This window comes from Anolis carolinensis, chromosome 6 (assembly GCF_035594765.1).
Source record: "Anolis carolinensis isolate JA03-04 chromosome 6, rAnoCar3.1.pri, whole genome shotgun sequence".
Classification (NCBI taxonomy): Eukaryota; Metazoa; Chordata; class Lepidosauria; order Squamata; family Dactyloidae; genus Anolis; species Anolis carolinensis.
Genome location: NC_085846.1, coordinates 70350195 through 70368664, shown reverse-complemented (window position 1 = coordinate 70368664; position 18470 = coordinate 70350195). Strand labels below are relative to the sequence as shown.

Here is an 18470-nt window from a genome sequence, read left to right as displayed (position 1 = left end):
AAGCCTACAAAGTCAGTTTTAATCATGAATTTTAAACTCGTGTCTTGTGTTTTAATCTTTGTTCTGTGTATATTAATATGTATTTTGTAGAAATGTAGAAATTTTGTAGCATTTTAATATGTGTATTTTATAGAATGTTTACAATGTGTTTTTAGCTGTGTTGCAACCTGCCTCGAGCCACAAGGAGGGGCAGGTAAGAAATAAAATTATTATTGTTACTACTTTTACTATTTTCTTGGACTATTTCCAGGTGGCAGAATAAGACTACAGACCAGGAATTTGAGACATTCTTTGTCTCCAGGAAACCTAGATACAGTAGAGTCTCACTTATCCAAGCTAAACGGGCCGACAGAAGCTTGGATAAGCGAATATCTTGGATAATAAGGAGGGATTAAGGAAAAGCCTATTAAACATCACATTAGGTTATGATTTTACAAATTAAGCACCAAAACATCATGTTATACAACAAATTTGACAGAAGAGGTAGTTCAATACGCAGTAATGTCATGTTGTAATCACTGTATTTACGAATTTAGCACCAAAATATCACGATATATTGAAAACATTGACTACAAAAATAGCTTGGATAATCCAGAAACTTGGATAAGCGAGGCTTGGATAAGTGAGACTCTACTGTATTGGATATTTCAGGCTTTTTGTTTCGGGGTTTTATTTCCTTCTTGCTCCCTGCAATAACATTTTATCACAAGGAAAGAGCCAGAGGTGTTGTAGCCACATTATTTTCAATGTTGCTGTTGTGTCTGAGATAATTTATCAATCTAAAACTAATTTCATTTTACCTGTTTTGTTAAGAGGTACCTTGGGGATCAATGATTGAAGTTTTGATTTGTTTTAGTGTATACTGTCCACCTGATAAATCCAGGAGCTCAAGTTTCTTTTGGAAGAATTGGAAGAGGCTTTGAAGCTGTGTGAGATACAATATCCTCAGGCAACAATAGTGGTGTGTAATGGTTTCAAGGCTAATGAAAAGGGAAATGTATTTGGCCTTGACTGCAATGTGCTCTTTCTACTTGATTGTTTTTCTTTGGACAAAATGGTAAACAAAGAAAGTAGGAAATTGCCTAAGTCAATGTCCTGCTGTCAATTGACATGCCTTCACGGCAGTTCTTGAAATAATTCTGGCATATACTTTCTATTTCTTAATAGCAAAATGCCTAGTTTTATGTTCTGCTTCTCAACATTATTGTCTTATAAGATGAAGTACTGATATAATATTATAGGCTGCCAATGAAGTGGTCACTTTCCTATCCTTTTGTCCATTTCTATATTATCTCCTCAACAGTCTGCTCCACCCTTTGATCTACCTATTCCTATTAAACAATAGGAAATGCTTCAAGTGGTCTCCTATTGAACATGCAGTCCAGATTCATATGAGCAGTTCTTACCTTTTGAATGTGCACCAGAACATTGCACAGGACATATAGATCCTGTAGAAGTTATTTTTGCAGCCTTGTGGCTAATTTTAATTAGAAGGCCTTCTAGCAAAGTGGAGTGGTATGTTAAGTAATACAGTAGAGTCTCGCTTATCCAACCTTCGCTTATCCAACGTTCTGTATTATCCAACGCAGTCTGCCTTTTAGTAGTCAATTTTTTTGTAGTCAGTGTTTTCAATACATTGCAATGTTTTGGTGCTAAATTCGTAAATACAGCAATTACTACATAACGTTACCATGTATTGAACTGCTTTTTCTGCCAATTTGTTGTAAAACATGATGTTTTGTTGCTTAATTTGTAAAATCATATCATAATTTGATGTTTAATAGGCTTTTCCTTAATCTCTTCTTATTATCCAACATTTTTGCTTATCCAACGTTCTGCCAGCCCGTTTATGTTGGATAAGCGAGATTCTACTGTATAGGCAAACTGGAATGGACCTGGCTCACATAACCAAAAGTGTAAAGCAGATGCATCTGAAAACAGATTTGGAAGATTGGTTTCCTATCACCTGATTTATAAAGACATAAAAAATGGAAAAAAGACATTTATGGTTGTTCGGTGGAAAGAGTTGGGCTTGGCAGTCCTAGAAAGGCACAAGAGGTTGTTTTGAAAGTTGATCTCAATATCAGACAGAGGCTTTAATCCCACTTCAGATGCTTGCATTTAAACTGGTGCCTGTTGTAATATTTTGAACGTGCCCAGCTGTTTTAATGGATTGTTAATCAAGCTACCAGAATGTTTCCCAGAACAAAAAATGAACAAATAGGATGATCTGGACTCTACCCAGCTGCTGCTGTGGGACAAAATGACCATCCAACCTAGGGCTGTTCCAGAATATTGCTACTTGAAATGTTACGTGTAAATGTGCCCATCGTATAGAGATCTACAGTACTTTGAATGACATGGAGCTCTGTTAAAACATGTTTTTGAAATACTTGTTCCAGGACTCTGATTTATTTTACTTCAAAACTCCAGGAAAAGATTTTTGGAGCAGATTTGGCTTCCTTACTGAATGAGAGCTCTATGCAAGCTACCATCAGACTGTGATTTGTGTATCATTCTTAAGGTAGCCTTATTTGCTAAGGCTGCAAAAGTATTTCTGCTGGTTATTTGAAAGATATCACTATAGTCTCCTCAGGTGAGTAACTGAGAAGATTGCATGCATAGTCAAAAGTGAGGGTATCTGCCTGGAAATAGAACAAAGTAGCCTTTGTTCCATTGGAGTGTTTATTGCCTGGAGGCATCCTTTGTCTGGGTGGTGTTCACTGGCCCTTGATTGCTTGCTGCCTGGGGGCTCATTAGTTACTGTCTGGATTCTAGTGTTTCTTGTCCAGGTGCTTGTGGATTTCAATGGCTTCTTTGTGTAGTGGTTGTCACAGTGGTCCAGAATTTCTGTGTTTTCACATAATCTGTGCTCAGCTTGGTATATCTTGTGTTCTACTATTGCTGATTTTTCTGGCAGAAGTAGTCTGCAGTGCTTTTCATGTTCTTTGACTTGTGTCTGAGCGCTGCGTTTGGTGGTCTCTATGTAGACTTGTCCACAGTTGCATGGTATACTGTAGACCCCTGCAGTGGTTTGAGGATCCCTCTTATCCTTTGCCAAATGTAGCATTTGTTGAATTTTGTTAGTGGGTCTGTAGATAGTTTGTAGATAGTTTAACGAATTTGCCTTAGGGTTTTGGGTTATTAGCTTTATGACCTTGTCATACAGCCACTAGAGTTGCTCCACTTTGTTGGGGCATGAGGAACCAGGCACCCCACGCCTCACTGCACCTGATTCCATCTGAGAGTGATCCCATGGGGGGAAGTGTGGAGCATGCGGCTTCTCCCCATGGGTTCCAATGACAACACGGGAAGCTTCTCATGTTGCTGTGGCAGTGGCATGCATCCTCTGGCCTCCTTCACATGTGGAGCTGTGCCGCCGTCTTTTGATGGGAGCTAGTGGGCTCCAAGGGTGACCTGGGCTAAACTGGCCTCTGATTTTAGCCTCATGTGAAGAGGTCCTTTGGAAGCAGATTGAGCTATTAGACTATCAGGACAAAAATCTCAGCATTTATTAATCTGAGGAAAGGCAATACAGTAGTCTCACTTATCCAACACTCGCTTAGCCAATGTTCTGGATTATCCAACACATTTTTGTAGCCAATGTTTCCAATACATCGTGATATTTTTGTGCTAAATTCGTAAATACAGTAATTACTATGTAGCATTACTGCGTATTGAACTACTTTTTCTGTCAAATTGGTTGTTCAACATGATGTTTTGGTGCTTAATTTGTAAAATCATAATTTGATGTGTAATAGGCTTTTCCTTAATCCCTCCTTATTATCCAACATATTCGCTTATCCAACATTCTGCCGGCCCGTTTATGTTAAGTGAGACTCTACTGTAATGTGTGATATTGTCACAATGTGTTGAACAGTGCTTTTTGCTGCAAATGTATCCTACATAATGAAATGACTCTTCTTCTGTAGGTACTGTAAGGTTGACAACTTGTAAACTTCCAGGTGTTGTCGACCCACAACTCTCACTGTCACTTGTCTAATCTCAAGTTATAGGGATTGCAATTTAGCAGGAGGATCACAATTGCCTACATCTATTGTATAGAACCAGCCAAAGTCAACATGTTATCAGTATCTTATGAGGGAAATGACATAAGATACTGGGTTGTTGTGCATTTTTCGGCTGTATGGCCATGTTCTAGCTTCTGGAACATGGCCATACAGCCCGGAAAATGCATAAAAATACAGTGATTCTGGCCATGAAAGCTTTTGACAACACATTGACGTAAGATAGATTTAGACCAATCAGGTACTGGAGGAGAGAATCATGCAACCCGTTGTTGTTGAGCTGTAAGTAGCAGGATCAAGCTGGCAGCCCTAGCATGATTTCCATTCCCCAATTTACACATTTGGGATGGTAAGTCCTATCATGCAGTTATTTTCTTGACTCTTTACTTCTCTTAAACAATGCTTGACCTCTTAAGCAATTCCTTTTCTTGTAAATTTCCTTGAGTGAAATTCTGGAGAAGAAATATGGGTTATAAATAGAGATGATGCTTTTAAAAATATGTACAAGTTCAGATCTCCCTCATGAGACTGGTTTATTCTGCAAATACATGTTCAACATGACAAGAATTCTTTTGCATGCGTGACACAACACATGAATACACAAGGAAGATTAGACACAGCAATGCCACTGCTGTGAAGAAGAGAAGCAGTCCAGCAAACAGAGAGGGATTCATAGGGAACCAAATCCTATTGCTCTCTGCAGGAATCATATTCGTGAGGCTAAGCATGTAGCCTAATGACCAGGCTATGCTGCTGTTACCGACCTAGAACACAGAAAAAGATCATCATGTATCTGAATCAGCAGCTATTGAAACATGTTTTTTCAGACAACAAGATAAAGTAGGTTCTGTACATACTGCATGACTGCAAAATCATTTCAGAACTCATATTTGCTCAATGGGATGTGCTAGCAGGACTATAGCTATTTGTTGCTTTGAATATTCTTAAAACAGAGAGGAGGAATGTATGATGTTGAATGTCAACTTTCATGATCTCCTATGACTGACTATGCTGACGGAGTTGCAATCCAACAAGATCTACAGAGTCTCACAATCTCATAAGAATAAACCTACATAAGGCTTGTTTCCTATACTCTACTCCTTCCCTTTCTTCTTTTGTTGCACATGTAAGGAGAGATTATTGAAAACTTTCCTATTAGAACTTGTAATTTCTTGTTATATTACAATTCAGAAAACCGTGTAACCCAAGTTTAGATATAAGGAGGACCAATGGTGGTTAGTTCTGAAACAAGCCTTCAAACTCTTTGTCTTTCTATATAGGATACTAGCTGTGCCCAGCCATGTGTTGCTGTGGCGAAGTATGGTGGTATGGGAAATAAAAGTATTGAGGAATTGGTGGTAGTTAAGGTAAAGGCTAAAGGTTTTACCTTACATTAAGTCCATTATAAATGGGTTATATAGCTGTGTGGAAGGGCCTTGAGTCTACACTGCCATATAATCCAGTTAAAAGCAGATAATTTGTATTTTATAGGCAGTGTGGAAGAGGCCTAAGTGAGGCCTAACTCTGCCTGTCCCCTGGGCTGAGAGGGTTGCTAGGAGACCAAGTGGGCAGAGCTTAGCCTTCTAACTGGCAGCAATTGGATAAAAACAATTATTCCTCTCCCTCTAATTAGGGCTTTATTTTTCTTTTCGTTTTGTTGTATGAACGTAGAGGCATGGATGATGGGTTGTGCTGCCAAGTTTTGTGTTCCTGGGATGTGTAGTTTTGTTGTTTTGTCCTAGGCCAAAATTTCATTACCCTTTTATATATATAGATGTAGGCCATGCATGCCTTCTTCCTCGTTCTGGGAAATAAGGATTTCTTGTAACTTCTGAACTAGAAGGTTGCAGTGGTGACTCGTGGCTGTGATGCTAGTTGGGTGGTAAATCCATTTTGGATTACAGTCGGAATATTAAAGGAATTATCTGAAGTGCTGACCCCTTGACCCAAAACAGACTCAACAACTATTTGGATGTCTCATTTAAAATTCAATTTAAAACCTAGTGGATTCACTGTCCTAGTGATATCAGTCCCATTAGCTACCACTGCTGTTGTCTGACAATGTAGAAATGGCCAATTTCCATGAAAAGACTGGCTTTGTGTATAAGCGTTAATATGATTTTATTCTCCAAAAATATTTACTTTATTATTTTCTATCTGTCATAGGATAACAATTGCATGTGCTCATTTTTTACTTCAAAGGTAAACAGCCATTCTAAAGAATATTTCATCCCAAAACACATACCATAAGTCCACTGCTTCTTTGTTTAGCTTTTTCTGAGTGCCTGCCTTAAGGTTCTGGTGTCACCTTCCTGGCACAGTAGCACCATGAAAGCACCACATGAAAACTAATGGAAGAGCCATAGGATTACATGGCATGTGTCCACAGAGTAGTTTCATTTACACACCAGCATAGTTCTTCTTAGAAAAAGGGCAAGACTTATGTTGGAAGGAGTCATGTGATGAATGACTGCTGTGGCCTGATGTTACCTTCACAGATCAAAAAGGGAAGGGTTTCCCATATAATGGAAATAACATCAGAACAGGCTCTTAAGCACTTTTAAAATTACAATAAAAATCAAAATAACATCCTTTTGAGTCCTTTTTAAAATGATCCAATTAAGGAACTAGTAGACACTAGCAAATGGCATCTTGGATCTGCCACCTTAAGAGTCTGCTTTCCATCGCTTCATGTTCCAAATGGTAACTGCTCATGAATTAACATGGGGTCAAATGGTTTCACACTGGACTTTGTTCAGTTTACCATTAAAATGAGAGTTTTGTAAGACTCCCTAATGAGTCACCTGATATTGTTTCAAGCTGAATAGTCTCTGTTCATAGTCGAATCCGCCTTGTCTCAGTTTATTTTTTACAGCTATAAGGAAATGGATTTAACTCTGGTTTCCCCTGGGGCAGGATCTCTTGATTTTTCAAGACATTACTTATAGAGTGACTGGGATTAAACTTACTTCCTTCTGAAAGTGTATCAGTGGCCAGTTCTCTGCATTGAATTTATACCCATGTATTAGTAGGTGGTAGATGTAGTTTGCCGAAAAGCAGTATGATCTTGCATATGTCTCATCAAATTTAGGTAGCATAAATGGAAGCTGTAAAACAAAAACAGTTCAGAATCCAACAATATCTAATAATGCTTATTCATTTCATAAAATCCCTCCTTGAAATCCCAGGAAAAGGTGTTTGGTGCATTAAGTCTGAGGATTCAAATATATCTCAACAAGAAAAAATATAGTAGACATTAGTTTTGTGCATTTGTACAGAATCACTATCCGTTCCTGTTTGTTTCATTTGTAAGGCCCGTTTTCGTTTTCGAGCACCAATCCTGAAAATGGGTGCCTTTCCAAATGAACGTTTCGTGCATTCGGAATGAACAAAATGATACAAAAACACAAATTAAACGGATGAGACGGTAGCCAGGTCCATGACTAGTAGACATAAAAAATTAATAGGTATGGAATTTTTTGAAAGTAACTGTGTGCCATTTATTTTCAAGTGTTAAGACAAACATTTCATAAAAAACACATGTGCTTAGGACAGAGTAGGACAGAACATTTTCTTTATTTCAAAAGTTGTGTTGACCGTAAGACCATTGAGGTCCATATTAATGTAACACGTTAGTAAAAGCATTAATCAAAGCACAAAATATTTTGTGCAGCCTTTCAGTCAATAAGTTACAGAAAGTAGATGTAGGAGGCTCAATTAAAGTTGAGGACAGATACTCTGTATGGTCTCAGATATGGAGAGAAATCTGCAGATATTTAGATAGATAGCTAACAGGTGAAATGATGACTTTAGGATTCAATTAGAACTTGGAAGAATTCCTTTTTTTGACTACAACTCCCAGAATCTTCCAGCCGGCATGGCTGCTTTTAATATTTTATTAATTATCTGAAATAAACCTCTATGAAGTAAACCTTTATTCTCCATTTTTGAAAATGCCAGCTAAAAATCGTAATTGTTTCCAAAGGAAAAGTATCTTTAGCAATCTTTAGTACAGTGGATAATACTGAAGCTTCTGTTTTAATGGAATGCATAAAAGGTTCAATTCACCAAGTGGTGAACACTTGGTGAATTGAATGTCATATTGATTTCAGTAAGTGAGCATATACTCTTGTTTTTTTATGGATAAATGTGTGTAATACATTCCGAAAAAGTTAACAAACAGTGGCTGAGAACATTGTTTGGGATGGATCCTTTATCATTAGCTTCTTTTGCTAACTCAGAACATTGATACTGACCTGGTTCCAACTCTGTGAGCAGAAGGTCCACATGCTTGAATTGAAATCAGCCAGAGAAAACTGTCCAGTTAAATTCAAAGCGTTGACAGTGTAGTAATATCCCGAGAAGGCCTATGAACGAAAGTTATTTCACAGTTATGTTTCCAATGGTTAATTCATGCCAATGGCAGATAAAATGAGGTCTATAGATTCATTTTGTTATTTTTAACCAAATAAAGTATGTCCAGTCTTTCCATTAGTGGTCTCAAAGTAGTAAATAGTGAAGAGCACCAAAGCCAACGCAATACAATACAGTATGATCCCCGTATCCATGGGAGATAGTTTCAAGGACATTGTGTGGATTTTGGAAACTACAGATAATAGTGAGCCTGGTTATGTCTGATGGGACAAACAATGAAGGAACTAAGAAGGTATACCTTGTACGGGAGAGCCTAAGTGATTAAATGAAACTGTAGTGATGACTGTTTGTTGCTTATGTTTTGTTCTGCACTTGTTATATTTTGTATTTTGTGTCACACCTTGAGTGTTTTGTGAGCTGCCCCGAGTCCCTCTGGGAGTTGGTGGTGGGATATAAATAAAGTATTATTATTATTATTATTATTATTATTATTATTATTATTATTATTATTATTATTGTATGACACAGCAAACAAGATAGATATGCTGGATTTTATATCACAAAATCACAAGTCGAACCCTTCCCAAGTGTCTAGGACTGTGTGATGTATTTTCGGATGATGCGCGCAGATCCCAGTAGGGTGGCCTTTTGCAGTTGGCAGATCGTAATTTTGTCAATGTCTATTGTTTCCAAATGCCGGCTGAGATCTTTTGGCACGGCACCCAATGTGCCGATCACCACCGGGACCACTTGCACTGGTTTCTGCCACAGTCTTTGAAGTTCAATCTTGAGATCCTGATAGCGGCTGAGTTTTTCCTGTTGTTTTTCATCAATGCGACTGTCACCTGGGATGGCAACATCAATGATCCAAACCTTTTTCTTGTCTGGTGTGTTGTGTTCCAGAACTTTGTCAGTCTGGATTCGGAAGTCCCACAGTATCTTTGTGTGCTCATTTTCCAATACTTTTGCAGGTTTGTGATCCCACTAGTTCTTTGCTGCTGGGAGGTGGTACTTGAGGCATAAGTTCCAATTAATCATTTGGGCCACATAGTTGTGCCTCTTTTTGTAGTCTGTCTGTGCATTTTCTTACAGCAGCTGAGGATATGATCAATGGTTCCTTGCACAGTCTGCATTTTGGGTCATCAGCTGATTTTTCGATCTTGACCTTAATTGCATTTGTCCTGATGGCTTGCTCCTGGGCTGCAATGATCAGGCCTTCTGTCTCCTTCTTCAGGGTCCCATTCATGAGCCATAGCCAGGTTTTCTCCTTATCAGCTTTTCCTTCAATTTTGTCAAGGAACTTTCCATGCAATGTTTTGTTGTGCCAACTGTCAGCTCTAATTTGTACTGTGGCTTTCTTGTACTGGTTTCTTGTCTGCTGTGCTTTGAGGAGTTTCTGATTTTTTACTTCAATCAAAGCAGGTACTTCACTTTGCTTTACATATTCTGCCAGGGCATGTTCTTCTTCTTTGAAGTATTATTATTATTATTATTATTATTATTATTATTATTATTGTTGTTGTTGTTGCAATTATGAATATCAGTTCCATGGATATGAGGGTCATACTATACCAGGCATGGGCAGACTTTGGCCCTCCAGGTGTTTCGGACTTCAACTCCCATTAGCATGTGAGTAACCTACCAACTGTTAGGAATTGTGGGAGCTGAATTCCAAAACACCTGGAGGGCCAAAGTTTGCCTATGCCTGTACTAAACTGTAATTGAAATTGTTTTACATATGTGTTTATATTTGTAAGCCGCCCTGAGTCCCCTTTGTGGGTGAGAAGGGCAGGGTAGAAATGTTGTAATAAATAAAATAAATAATACTGTTAAAAACAACAACTCCTGCTCCCCTACCCCTGGAAAAACAAAACGAGTAGCATAATAAGCAACAAGGAAATAATACTTACCACAAAATTCCCTTTAATCTTTGGCTGGTAAATTCCATTAAATGAACAGTCCTCCCTGTCTCTGCAAGACGTGAAATCAAATAGCAGAGACACTGCCTCTCTGCAGACAGCTGGATTGCCAGTTCCTATGACATTTATAGAATGGCTTAGATTGTAGCTTTCTGGTCTCAGATGTGCAGTGCAGAGGCTTCCATACAAGTGCTTCATGGTTAAAACAGTTTTGTAACTCTGAGGATAGCATGGGTTCTCAATTCTGGCTTTATCACGTGATTTCTGACAGTTAACAAGCAAACAGGAAAGTTTTCATTAGGAGGAAGATTTTAGACTGGTATTACTGCAATCACAAGCATCTGTCAGAGCTGCTTTACCCGTGGATTCCTTCCTTGGCAAGTTTCAACTTAATCAGAATCATAGAAGAGTAGAGATAGAAACAATCCCAATGGTCATCTAGTTTAGTGCCTTTCAATCTTTGATCATCTAGATGTGGCAGACTTTAGCTCTCAAAATCCATGTCAACTGGATACATTGGTTGGGGTTTTGGGAATTGTAGCCCCAAACTTTTAAGCCTAAGTAATGCTTGCCCTACAGAGATTCTTTGTGAAGAGTCACAGATAGCTTCTGTAAAATGACCCAGTTAAGAACCACTGCTCTTAAAGAACTCAAGCAGAAAACAATATGTTCTAACTCTTGTCTCTTTCTCAAATTAACAAGATGTAGGAAAGGGACAACACCAAATTGCGAAAGAAATTGCAGACAAATGTTTTGATTTTAAATGAAATTCATTTGATCATTTTCTTTTTGGAGAGGCAACACATTTCAGAGGGAAATGTTTTTCTTTCACGGACTGTAATTGTTACAAAAACAGCCAAACATGTGGAAGACTCCTGTTGTCTCATGATAAATAAATAAAAAATCTCTGTTGGATCAGCTTATAGAAAACTATTGTATTTTGTTCATTATATTTACAATATGTAATCATAGGATTTTATATCTCAGCCTTATCTAGAATTGACCAATGGCTGAGAGTCTTCCCCACCTTCCACACCTACTTTGGCACAAGTGATACCAATGTCCTAACTTGTTTACTTGTTTACTCTGAGCTTTCTTCTCCCTCTGGAACTTCCTGAAGAAAGTCACCAGCTCACAGGAAGAGGAGGAGCACAGGCCCTGTGTTGCACATACAACTTTGATTCATACAAAGTGCTTATATTGTCTATATAAAGGCTATATGATATATGCAAAGGCAATAGTTTACTATTTTCTGGCTTATGATCCCTACAATAGAATCATAGAATAATAGAGTTGGAAGAGACAACATGGGCCCTCTAGTCCAACCTCCTGCCATGCAGGAAAAGCACCAAGTACTCTCGACAGATGGCCATTCAGCCTCTGTTTAAAAGCTTCCAAGGAAGCTTCCACTATACTTTGAGGCAGAGAGTTCCACTGCTGAACAGCTCTTACAATTAGGAAGTTCTTCCTAATGTTCAGGTGGAATCTCCTTTCATGTAATTTGAACTCCGAGCCCTAGTTTACAGGGCAAGAAAAAGCAAGCCTGTTCCCTCTTTCTCATGACATCCTTTTGCATATTTATATATGGCTATTTTATCAGAATATAGGATGCTGCTTTATACCAGGCCAGACTATTATTCCCTTTAGCCCAATTTTATCTGCTGTGGCTGTCAGCACCTCTCCAGTTCTCCACTACAGGACTTCCTTGTCACTTGTAATTTAATTCCTTTAAGGGGCCAGGCTGTGGCGCAGGCTGTTGAGCAGCTGCAATAAATCACTCTGACCATGAGGTCATGAGTTCGAGGCCAGCCCGTGGAGGGGTGAGCACCCGTCAATTAAAAATAAAAAATAGCCCCTGCTCGTTGCTGACCTGGCAACCCGAAAGATAGTTGCATCTATCAAGTAGGAAATAAGGTACCACTTATAAAAAAAAGTGGGGAGGCAAGTTTAACTAATTTACGACCTGGAATGAGGAAGTGCCGTCAGAGTGGATGATGAAGCAGCTGCTCCCCCTTGTGGTCAGAATCGAACATCCCCTCAGGAGAAGGTTAAATTGCCTCTGCGTCTGTCTGTCTCGGTCTCTGTTTGATGTGTTTAATGGGCATTGAATGTTTGCCCTATGTGTGTATAATGTGGTCCGCCCTGAGTCCCCTTCGGGGTGAGAAGGACGGAATACAAATACTGTAAATAAATTTAAGGATAAATAACAGGGATTGAACCCAAGACCTGCATGCAATGCTCTTGCTCCATCACTGAATTATTTCCTCTCTCTATGGTCAGGTAGTTCATTTCTGGGATCATACCTGTAGTATGGATGCCAGCATTTTTTTCTCTGCTTCATCTCTTCCATAACACTGGAAACTGTGTGTATACACATTATATGGATAGCCATACAGTTGCACTTGTAGTGTGCTGTTGAATGTTTCAGTAGTTTCTTCGGGGATAAAAGATATTTGGGTGGAGGCGCCGCCTAGATCTAGTGCACCTGTAGTCTCCGCTCCGTGAGGATGGACCCAAGCGCTCAAAATGCTTCTCTAGAATATAAAGGAGGGAAATCTGACATTTCATCTGCTATTCTCTGAAACGTTTCAGCTCATGATACAATGCTAAAATCAATGACTAAGATTAACATAAATCTGAAAAAGTACTGAGGCAGTAGAATCAGGAATGGCAATAATGCAATCATCCAGTTATTGCTGAATTGTAACTCCGGCATTTTTCATCATTGGCTATAATGGCTTTGGCTCTTAGAGTTGCAGTCCCAAAACATTAGAAGGCTGCATTATTTCCACCTCTGCAACAAGTATATGAAATAAAGAAGGCAAATTCTGCATTTATTTACATATTTAGTGCCATTATATTACACTTTTATTACATTATGGAACTGAAGAGAAACTTTGGTTAGCATGTTCAGAACCATGTCTGTTGGAGGCAAGTGTGAATATTGTAATTGGCCACCTTGATTCTCTCCTGATGTTTCGCCCACATCTATGGCAAGCATCCACAGAGGTTGTGAGGTCTGTTGGAAACAAGGCAAGTTGGGTTTATATATCTGTGGAATAATGTCCAGGGTGGGAGAAAGAACTCTTGTCCGTTTGAGACAAGTGTGAATGTTGCAATTGGCCACCTTGATTAGCATTGAAAATCCTTGCAGCTTCAAAGTCTGGCTGCTTCCTGCCTGGGGGAGTCCTTTGTTAGGAGGTGTTCGCTGGCTCTGTTTGCTAATCAATGCTAATCAAGGTGGCCAATTGTGAATATTAATACTTGTCTCCAACAGACATGAGTTGTTTCTCCCACCCTGGACATTCCACAGATATATAAACCCCACTTTCCTAGTTTCCAACAGACCTCACAACCTCTGAGGATGCCTACCATAAATGTGGGCGAAACAACAGGAGAGAATGCTTCTGGAACATGGCCATACAGCCCAGAAACCTCACAGCAACCCAACAAGAAAAATGTTGGTACTCTAAGAAAATCGAATTGTATCACTAATCAATATCAGATTACATATATATTTCCCACTGTGATTATGTGAATTTTCCCAACTAAATGGATGTTGAAACAGTAAAGTGGCAGAACTAGCATGGATTTTATATTTACATCTGTCTGTCCCTGCCTAGTCTCAAGACAGTGAATTTCATAAGAATACAAACCTTTTAAGCTACAGTTAATTTGAAATTAATATTTTTCCTGTTTTTCATTTTTTTTAAATGCTATTTTAAATGGGTTGAAACTAAAGTTTTATTTTCTAAATTGCCTTCAAGGGTTTTTTCCTTTTAAAAGATCTTGTTGCATGTTTTGTTCTTTTTACTTATGCTGTCTTGTGCATGTTGATACACAGAAGTGATATAAATAGTTTTAATAATAATATCCCACAACCTCGTATGACACTATAGTGGCTCATCTAGTTGGAAAGATTTGTTATGAGTGGTAGATAGCCAACCTACTAATTTAAGCCCAGGATGTGTTCTTTGAATGATATGACTATTTTTCTACCATCTGTTCAAACGTTACCCTTTATTTCATATACTTTCATTCTGCTTATAACTGGTTATGAGAATCCTGGCTCAGTTTGATTTGAAAGCAGGCAATGTATAAAATATAATTGAACATCATATATTAATTTATTGTTCTCTTACTACTCTTGATTTATATACAGCAGTGGTTCCCAATCCTTTTTTGACCAGGGACCAATTGATCAGGGACCACTTTGACCAGTGACCACTCTCTAACATTAGTACCAAAAGGGTTATGAATCAGTTTTTGGTCAACTTTAGATTTGGTTTGGTTATTTGGGGTGCTGATTCAGAAAATTGCCTTGGATAGACCATATCAGCTCTAGTTTCTGATACAGAATATATGCCATCCAATATATGGATTTATCTACCTGCTTTGTCCCAGGTATCATTTACATTATAATCATAACCAGAAGGGTTTTTTTTTTCATGCCAGGAACAACTTGAGAAACTGCAAGTCGCTTCTGGTGTGAGAGAATTAGCCGTCTGCAAGGACGTTGCCCAGGGGACTTCCAGATGTTTGATGTTTTACCATCCTTGTGTGTGGCCTCTCACGTGTGGGGGCACGGGGAGCTGGAGCTGACAGAGGGAGCTCATCCGCTCTCTCCAGATTCAGACCACTACCTGTCAGTCAGCAGTCCTGCCGGCACAAGGGTTTAACCCATTGCGCCACTGGGGGCTCCATACCAGAAGGTGTACTCTTCTGGTATATTTGGTAAATATATTTGAATTTTATCCCCCCCAAAAAAGATGAAAAGTTTTACTTTAGTATTTTTTCTGATTTTTAAGAGGTGAACTGGCAAATATTTCAACAGGTTTTGAGTTCTTCCGAAAACTGCTTACATAAAGAAGTCTCTTTTGACAGTCTGGGATAAGCTTTCATTGGAGTTCCAGGAATGCACAAGCCACTGTATTTTTTCATTTTTTTATATACTGTATCTTACATAAAAGCTCCCCAAAAAAGCTAAATGATCTCTCAAAGGCTTTACTTTAAGAGATCATTCATTGACTTTGAAATGAAATTTTGAAAGTAAATTACTCATTCTTGCTTCTGTTATACGCATACCCAATAGTGTATAAGGGATTATATTTACTGTGATACAAATTTATAGACGATTGTTCTTGTTTATGTCTCACGTTTTAATATGGTTTTGATGGTTTTAATTCATAGCTATTTATTTATTTATTTATTTCTCACATTTATATCCCGCCCTTCTCACCCGAAAGGACTCAGGGCAGCTTACAACAGTGGCAACAATTAGATGCCCACAACAAATCAATATAAAGCAACACATAAACCAGTTAAAACTATTAAAATACATTATGAATTTAAAAATATACATTTCAAACTATATGTTATTGTTAGATATTATGATTTTATTTCACATGTATGTTTGGCATTGAATTTTGCCATCATTATGTTGGACAGCACTTTGAGTCCTCTCCGGGATGAGAAAAGTGGTATATAAATGCAGAAAATAAATACATAAATTTAGCATATGCATCCCTATGTAGTATCACTATGCAGAAATCAACCACTGGGATTGCTCTCAGCATAGAGTTACAGCTCTGGAGTAAAATTCAACTGCAGAATTTTGTCACAGAACTGAGAAACTCTGTCCCTTTCTACACTGTCCTTATATCCCAGGATCTGATTCCAGGCTATCTGCTTTGAACTGGATTATATGAGTCCCCACTGTCAAATAATCTGGGATTAGATCCAGGGATATAGGGCAATGTAGAAGGGCCCTGAAGGCGCTTATGTCCAAAGACATAGTGATTACACCATCACACCTCTGATTCCACTTTAGTTCAGAAAAAGACTATTTTTTTCAGGAGAGGAAAATAAATTCCATGAAAGAACTGCAGCATGCTGTGCTGTTCCAAACTGCACTGTTTTTATATACTTTTTATCATTATTACTTGTATATTTTCAAATGTTTCAATATTTTTCATTATTTAATTCTATTTTATAGTTAGTTTAGAGTTTTTTTTTGTTGTGTTTCAACTATATTTTAATTCTTTTGACTTGTAAGCCACTTTGAGTCCCAAACTTTGAGAAATTGTGGGGTCTAAATAATACCGTATTATTGTTGTTGTTGTTGTTACAATAACAATAACAGACAAGAAGCAGGGGATATAGACTATGGAATCTATGAATGGGATAAAAAATATATTAAAGCTTTCATTTTTTAAATGAAACGTTTAAGTGAAGATTGCCTAGAGTGAAATTTTTCGCACAATGAATATTACTAGCCCTCTTAAATAATATTTTTAGAACACATATCAATATCATGTCATCATTTTATAAGACAACTAGCTTTGCCCGGCCACGCGTTGCTGTGGCGAAGTATGGTGGTATGGGAAATAATGTATTGAGGAATTGGTGGTAGTTAAGGTAAAGGGTAAAGGTTTTCCCTGATATTAAGTCCGTTATAAATGGGTTATATAGCTGTGTGGAAGGGCCTTGAGTCTACACTGCCATATAATCCAGTTCAAATCAGATAATCTGTATTTTATAGGCAGTGTGGAAGAGGCCTAAGTGAGGCGTAACTCTGCCTGTCCCCTGGGCTGAGTGGTTTGCTAGGAGACCCAGTGGGTGGAGCTTAGCCTTCTAACTGGCAACAATTGGAAAAAAACAATTATTCCTCTCCCTCTAATTAGGACTTTATTTTTCTTTTCTTTTTGTTGTATGAACGTAGAGGCATGGATGAGGGGTTGTGCTGCCAAGTTTAGTGTTTCTGGGATGTGCAGTTTTGTTGTTTTGTCCTAGGCCGAAATTTCATTACCCTTTTATATATATATTAGCTGTGCCCAGCCACGCGTTGCTGTGGCAAAGTGGTGGTGGTATTGGTTAAAAGTTGTTGTGGAATTTTTATTTGACGTTATTTGTATTTTTTTAATTAATTTCATTGTAACTTATCTTTTTTATTTATTATATTTTATTATTTTGTTGTATTATTTTTAGTTATTTTGTTATAGTATTTTATTGTATTAATTTTTTAGTGTTTTTAATTATTTTTATTGTATTATTTGTATTTATTTTATTTTTTATTCTTTTATTAACACTGGGCTGAGTTGGTTACTAGGAGACCAAGTGGGCGGAGCTTAGCCTTCTAAGTGGCAGCAATTGGATAAAAACAATTATTGCTCTCCCTCTAAGTAGGACTTTATTTTTCTTTTCTTTTTGTTGTATCAACCTAGAGGCATGGATGATGGGTTGTGCTGTCAAATTTCGAGGTTGGGGGGCCTGTAGTTTTGTTGTTTTGTGGGTCGCCGTGATGCCATCACTCATTTATATATATAGATAGATTTAAGTGAAATAAAATAGAACAATTTGTTATCTAAAATATAACTTTAGGAAATTTTACCTGTACATTCTGCACTATAGTCACTATATTGCTTCAAAGTAAACAATGCCTGACAGTGCTATCACGACTAAAATGTCACATCCCTTTTCATAAAATGTCAGACTTTATATTAATCCTGGCTACATCCATTCAAACACTAGTGATTTTTCAGACAATAGTATGTAATAAAACATGCAGATTGTTCCACACACCTCCAAGAAATTGCCCTTTAAATAGTTGGCTGTAATCCATCCATACACCCCTTCCTCTTGCCCAGTTATGATTTGAGCACCCCTAAATTCAAAGGGCTGGGATGTGAAGTAGTTTTGAATGCTCTCAAGGACTTCACTGGCTGCTGATTCATTTTGCAACCTAAGCAATTCACAGAACACAAAATGCTGAGTGTCTGATAAGCGAAGTTTACCCCCATAATATTTGCCAAATCTAGTAACCAGAGGAAAAACGTATGATTTTTCTACTTCGAACATGGACGGGCAGCCTTGAAAGGCGAGATAATCAAAGCTTGGTTCTTACATGCATGCACATCTTGATTTCTCAACATTTGAAGATTTAGTCAAATGTTTCAACCTCACAGCATGAAGTTGTTTGTTGATCCATAATTTCCCAAATGCTATAATCAGCATTTCCACTCGTTTGGAAGAGCTGTGGTCAAAAAGTAATTTAAATTGGCTTTCACCAATGAAAAATATTGGGTTGATCTGATTTAGTGCCTCAAATGGTCTAGCAAAAGTGGAGTTCCCCACTTGCTTCTTCTCCCAA

General features: G+C 38.0%; 1 protein-coding gene across 2 annotated transcripts in view; it reads right to left on the bottom strand.

The window, feature by feature from the left end:
* Positions 1-4530: 4530 nt before the first annotated feature.
* The window catches only part of entpd3 (ectonucleoside triphosphate diphosphohydrolase 3), a 45811-nt gene continuing 31871 nt past the window's right edge, over positions 4531-18470 (bottom strand). For both annotated transcript variants that reach the window (XM_008112755.3, XM_008112756.3), the window contains 6 exons: positions 17903-18062; positions 12625-12855; positions 10313-10585; positions 8285-8395; positions 6998-7135; positions 4531-4792 (listed from right to left, as the gene is read on the bottom strand). In XM_008112755.3, coding sequence (XP_008110962.1) covers positions 4562-4792; positions 6998-7135; positions 8285-8395; positions 10313-10585; positions 12625-12855; positions 17903-18062 — 1144 coding nt within the window. In that variant the 3' untranslated portion in view covers positions 4531-4561. The remainder of the gene's footprint in view (positions 4793-6997; positions 7136-8284; positions 8396-10312; positions 10586-12624; positions 12856-17902; positions 18063-18470) is intronic.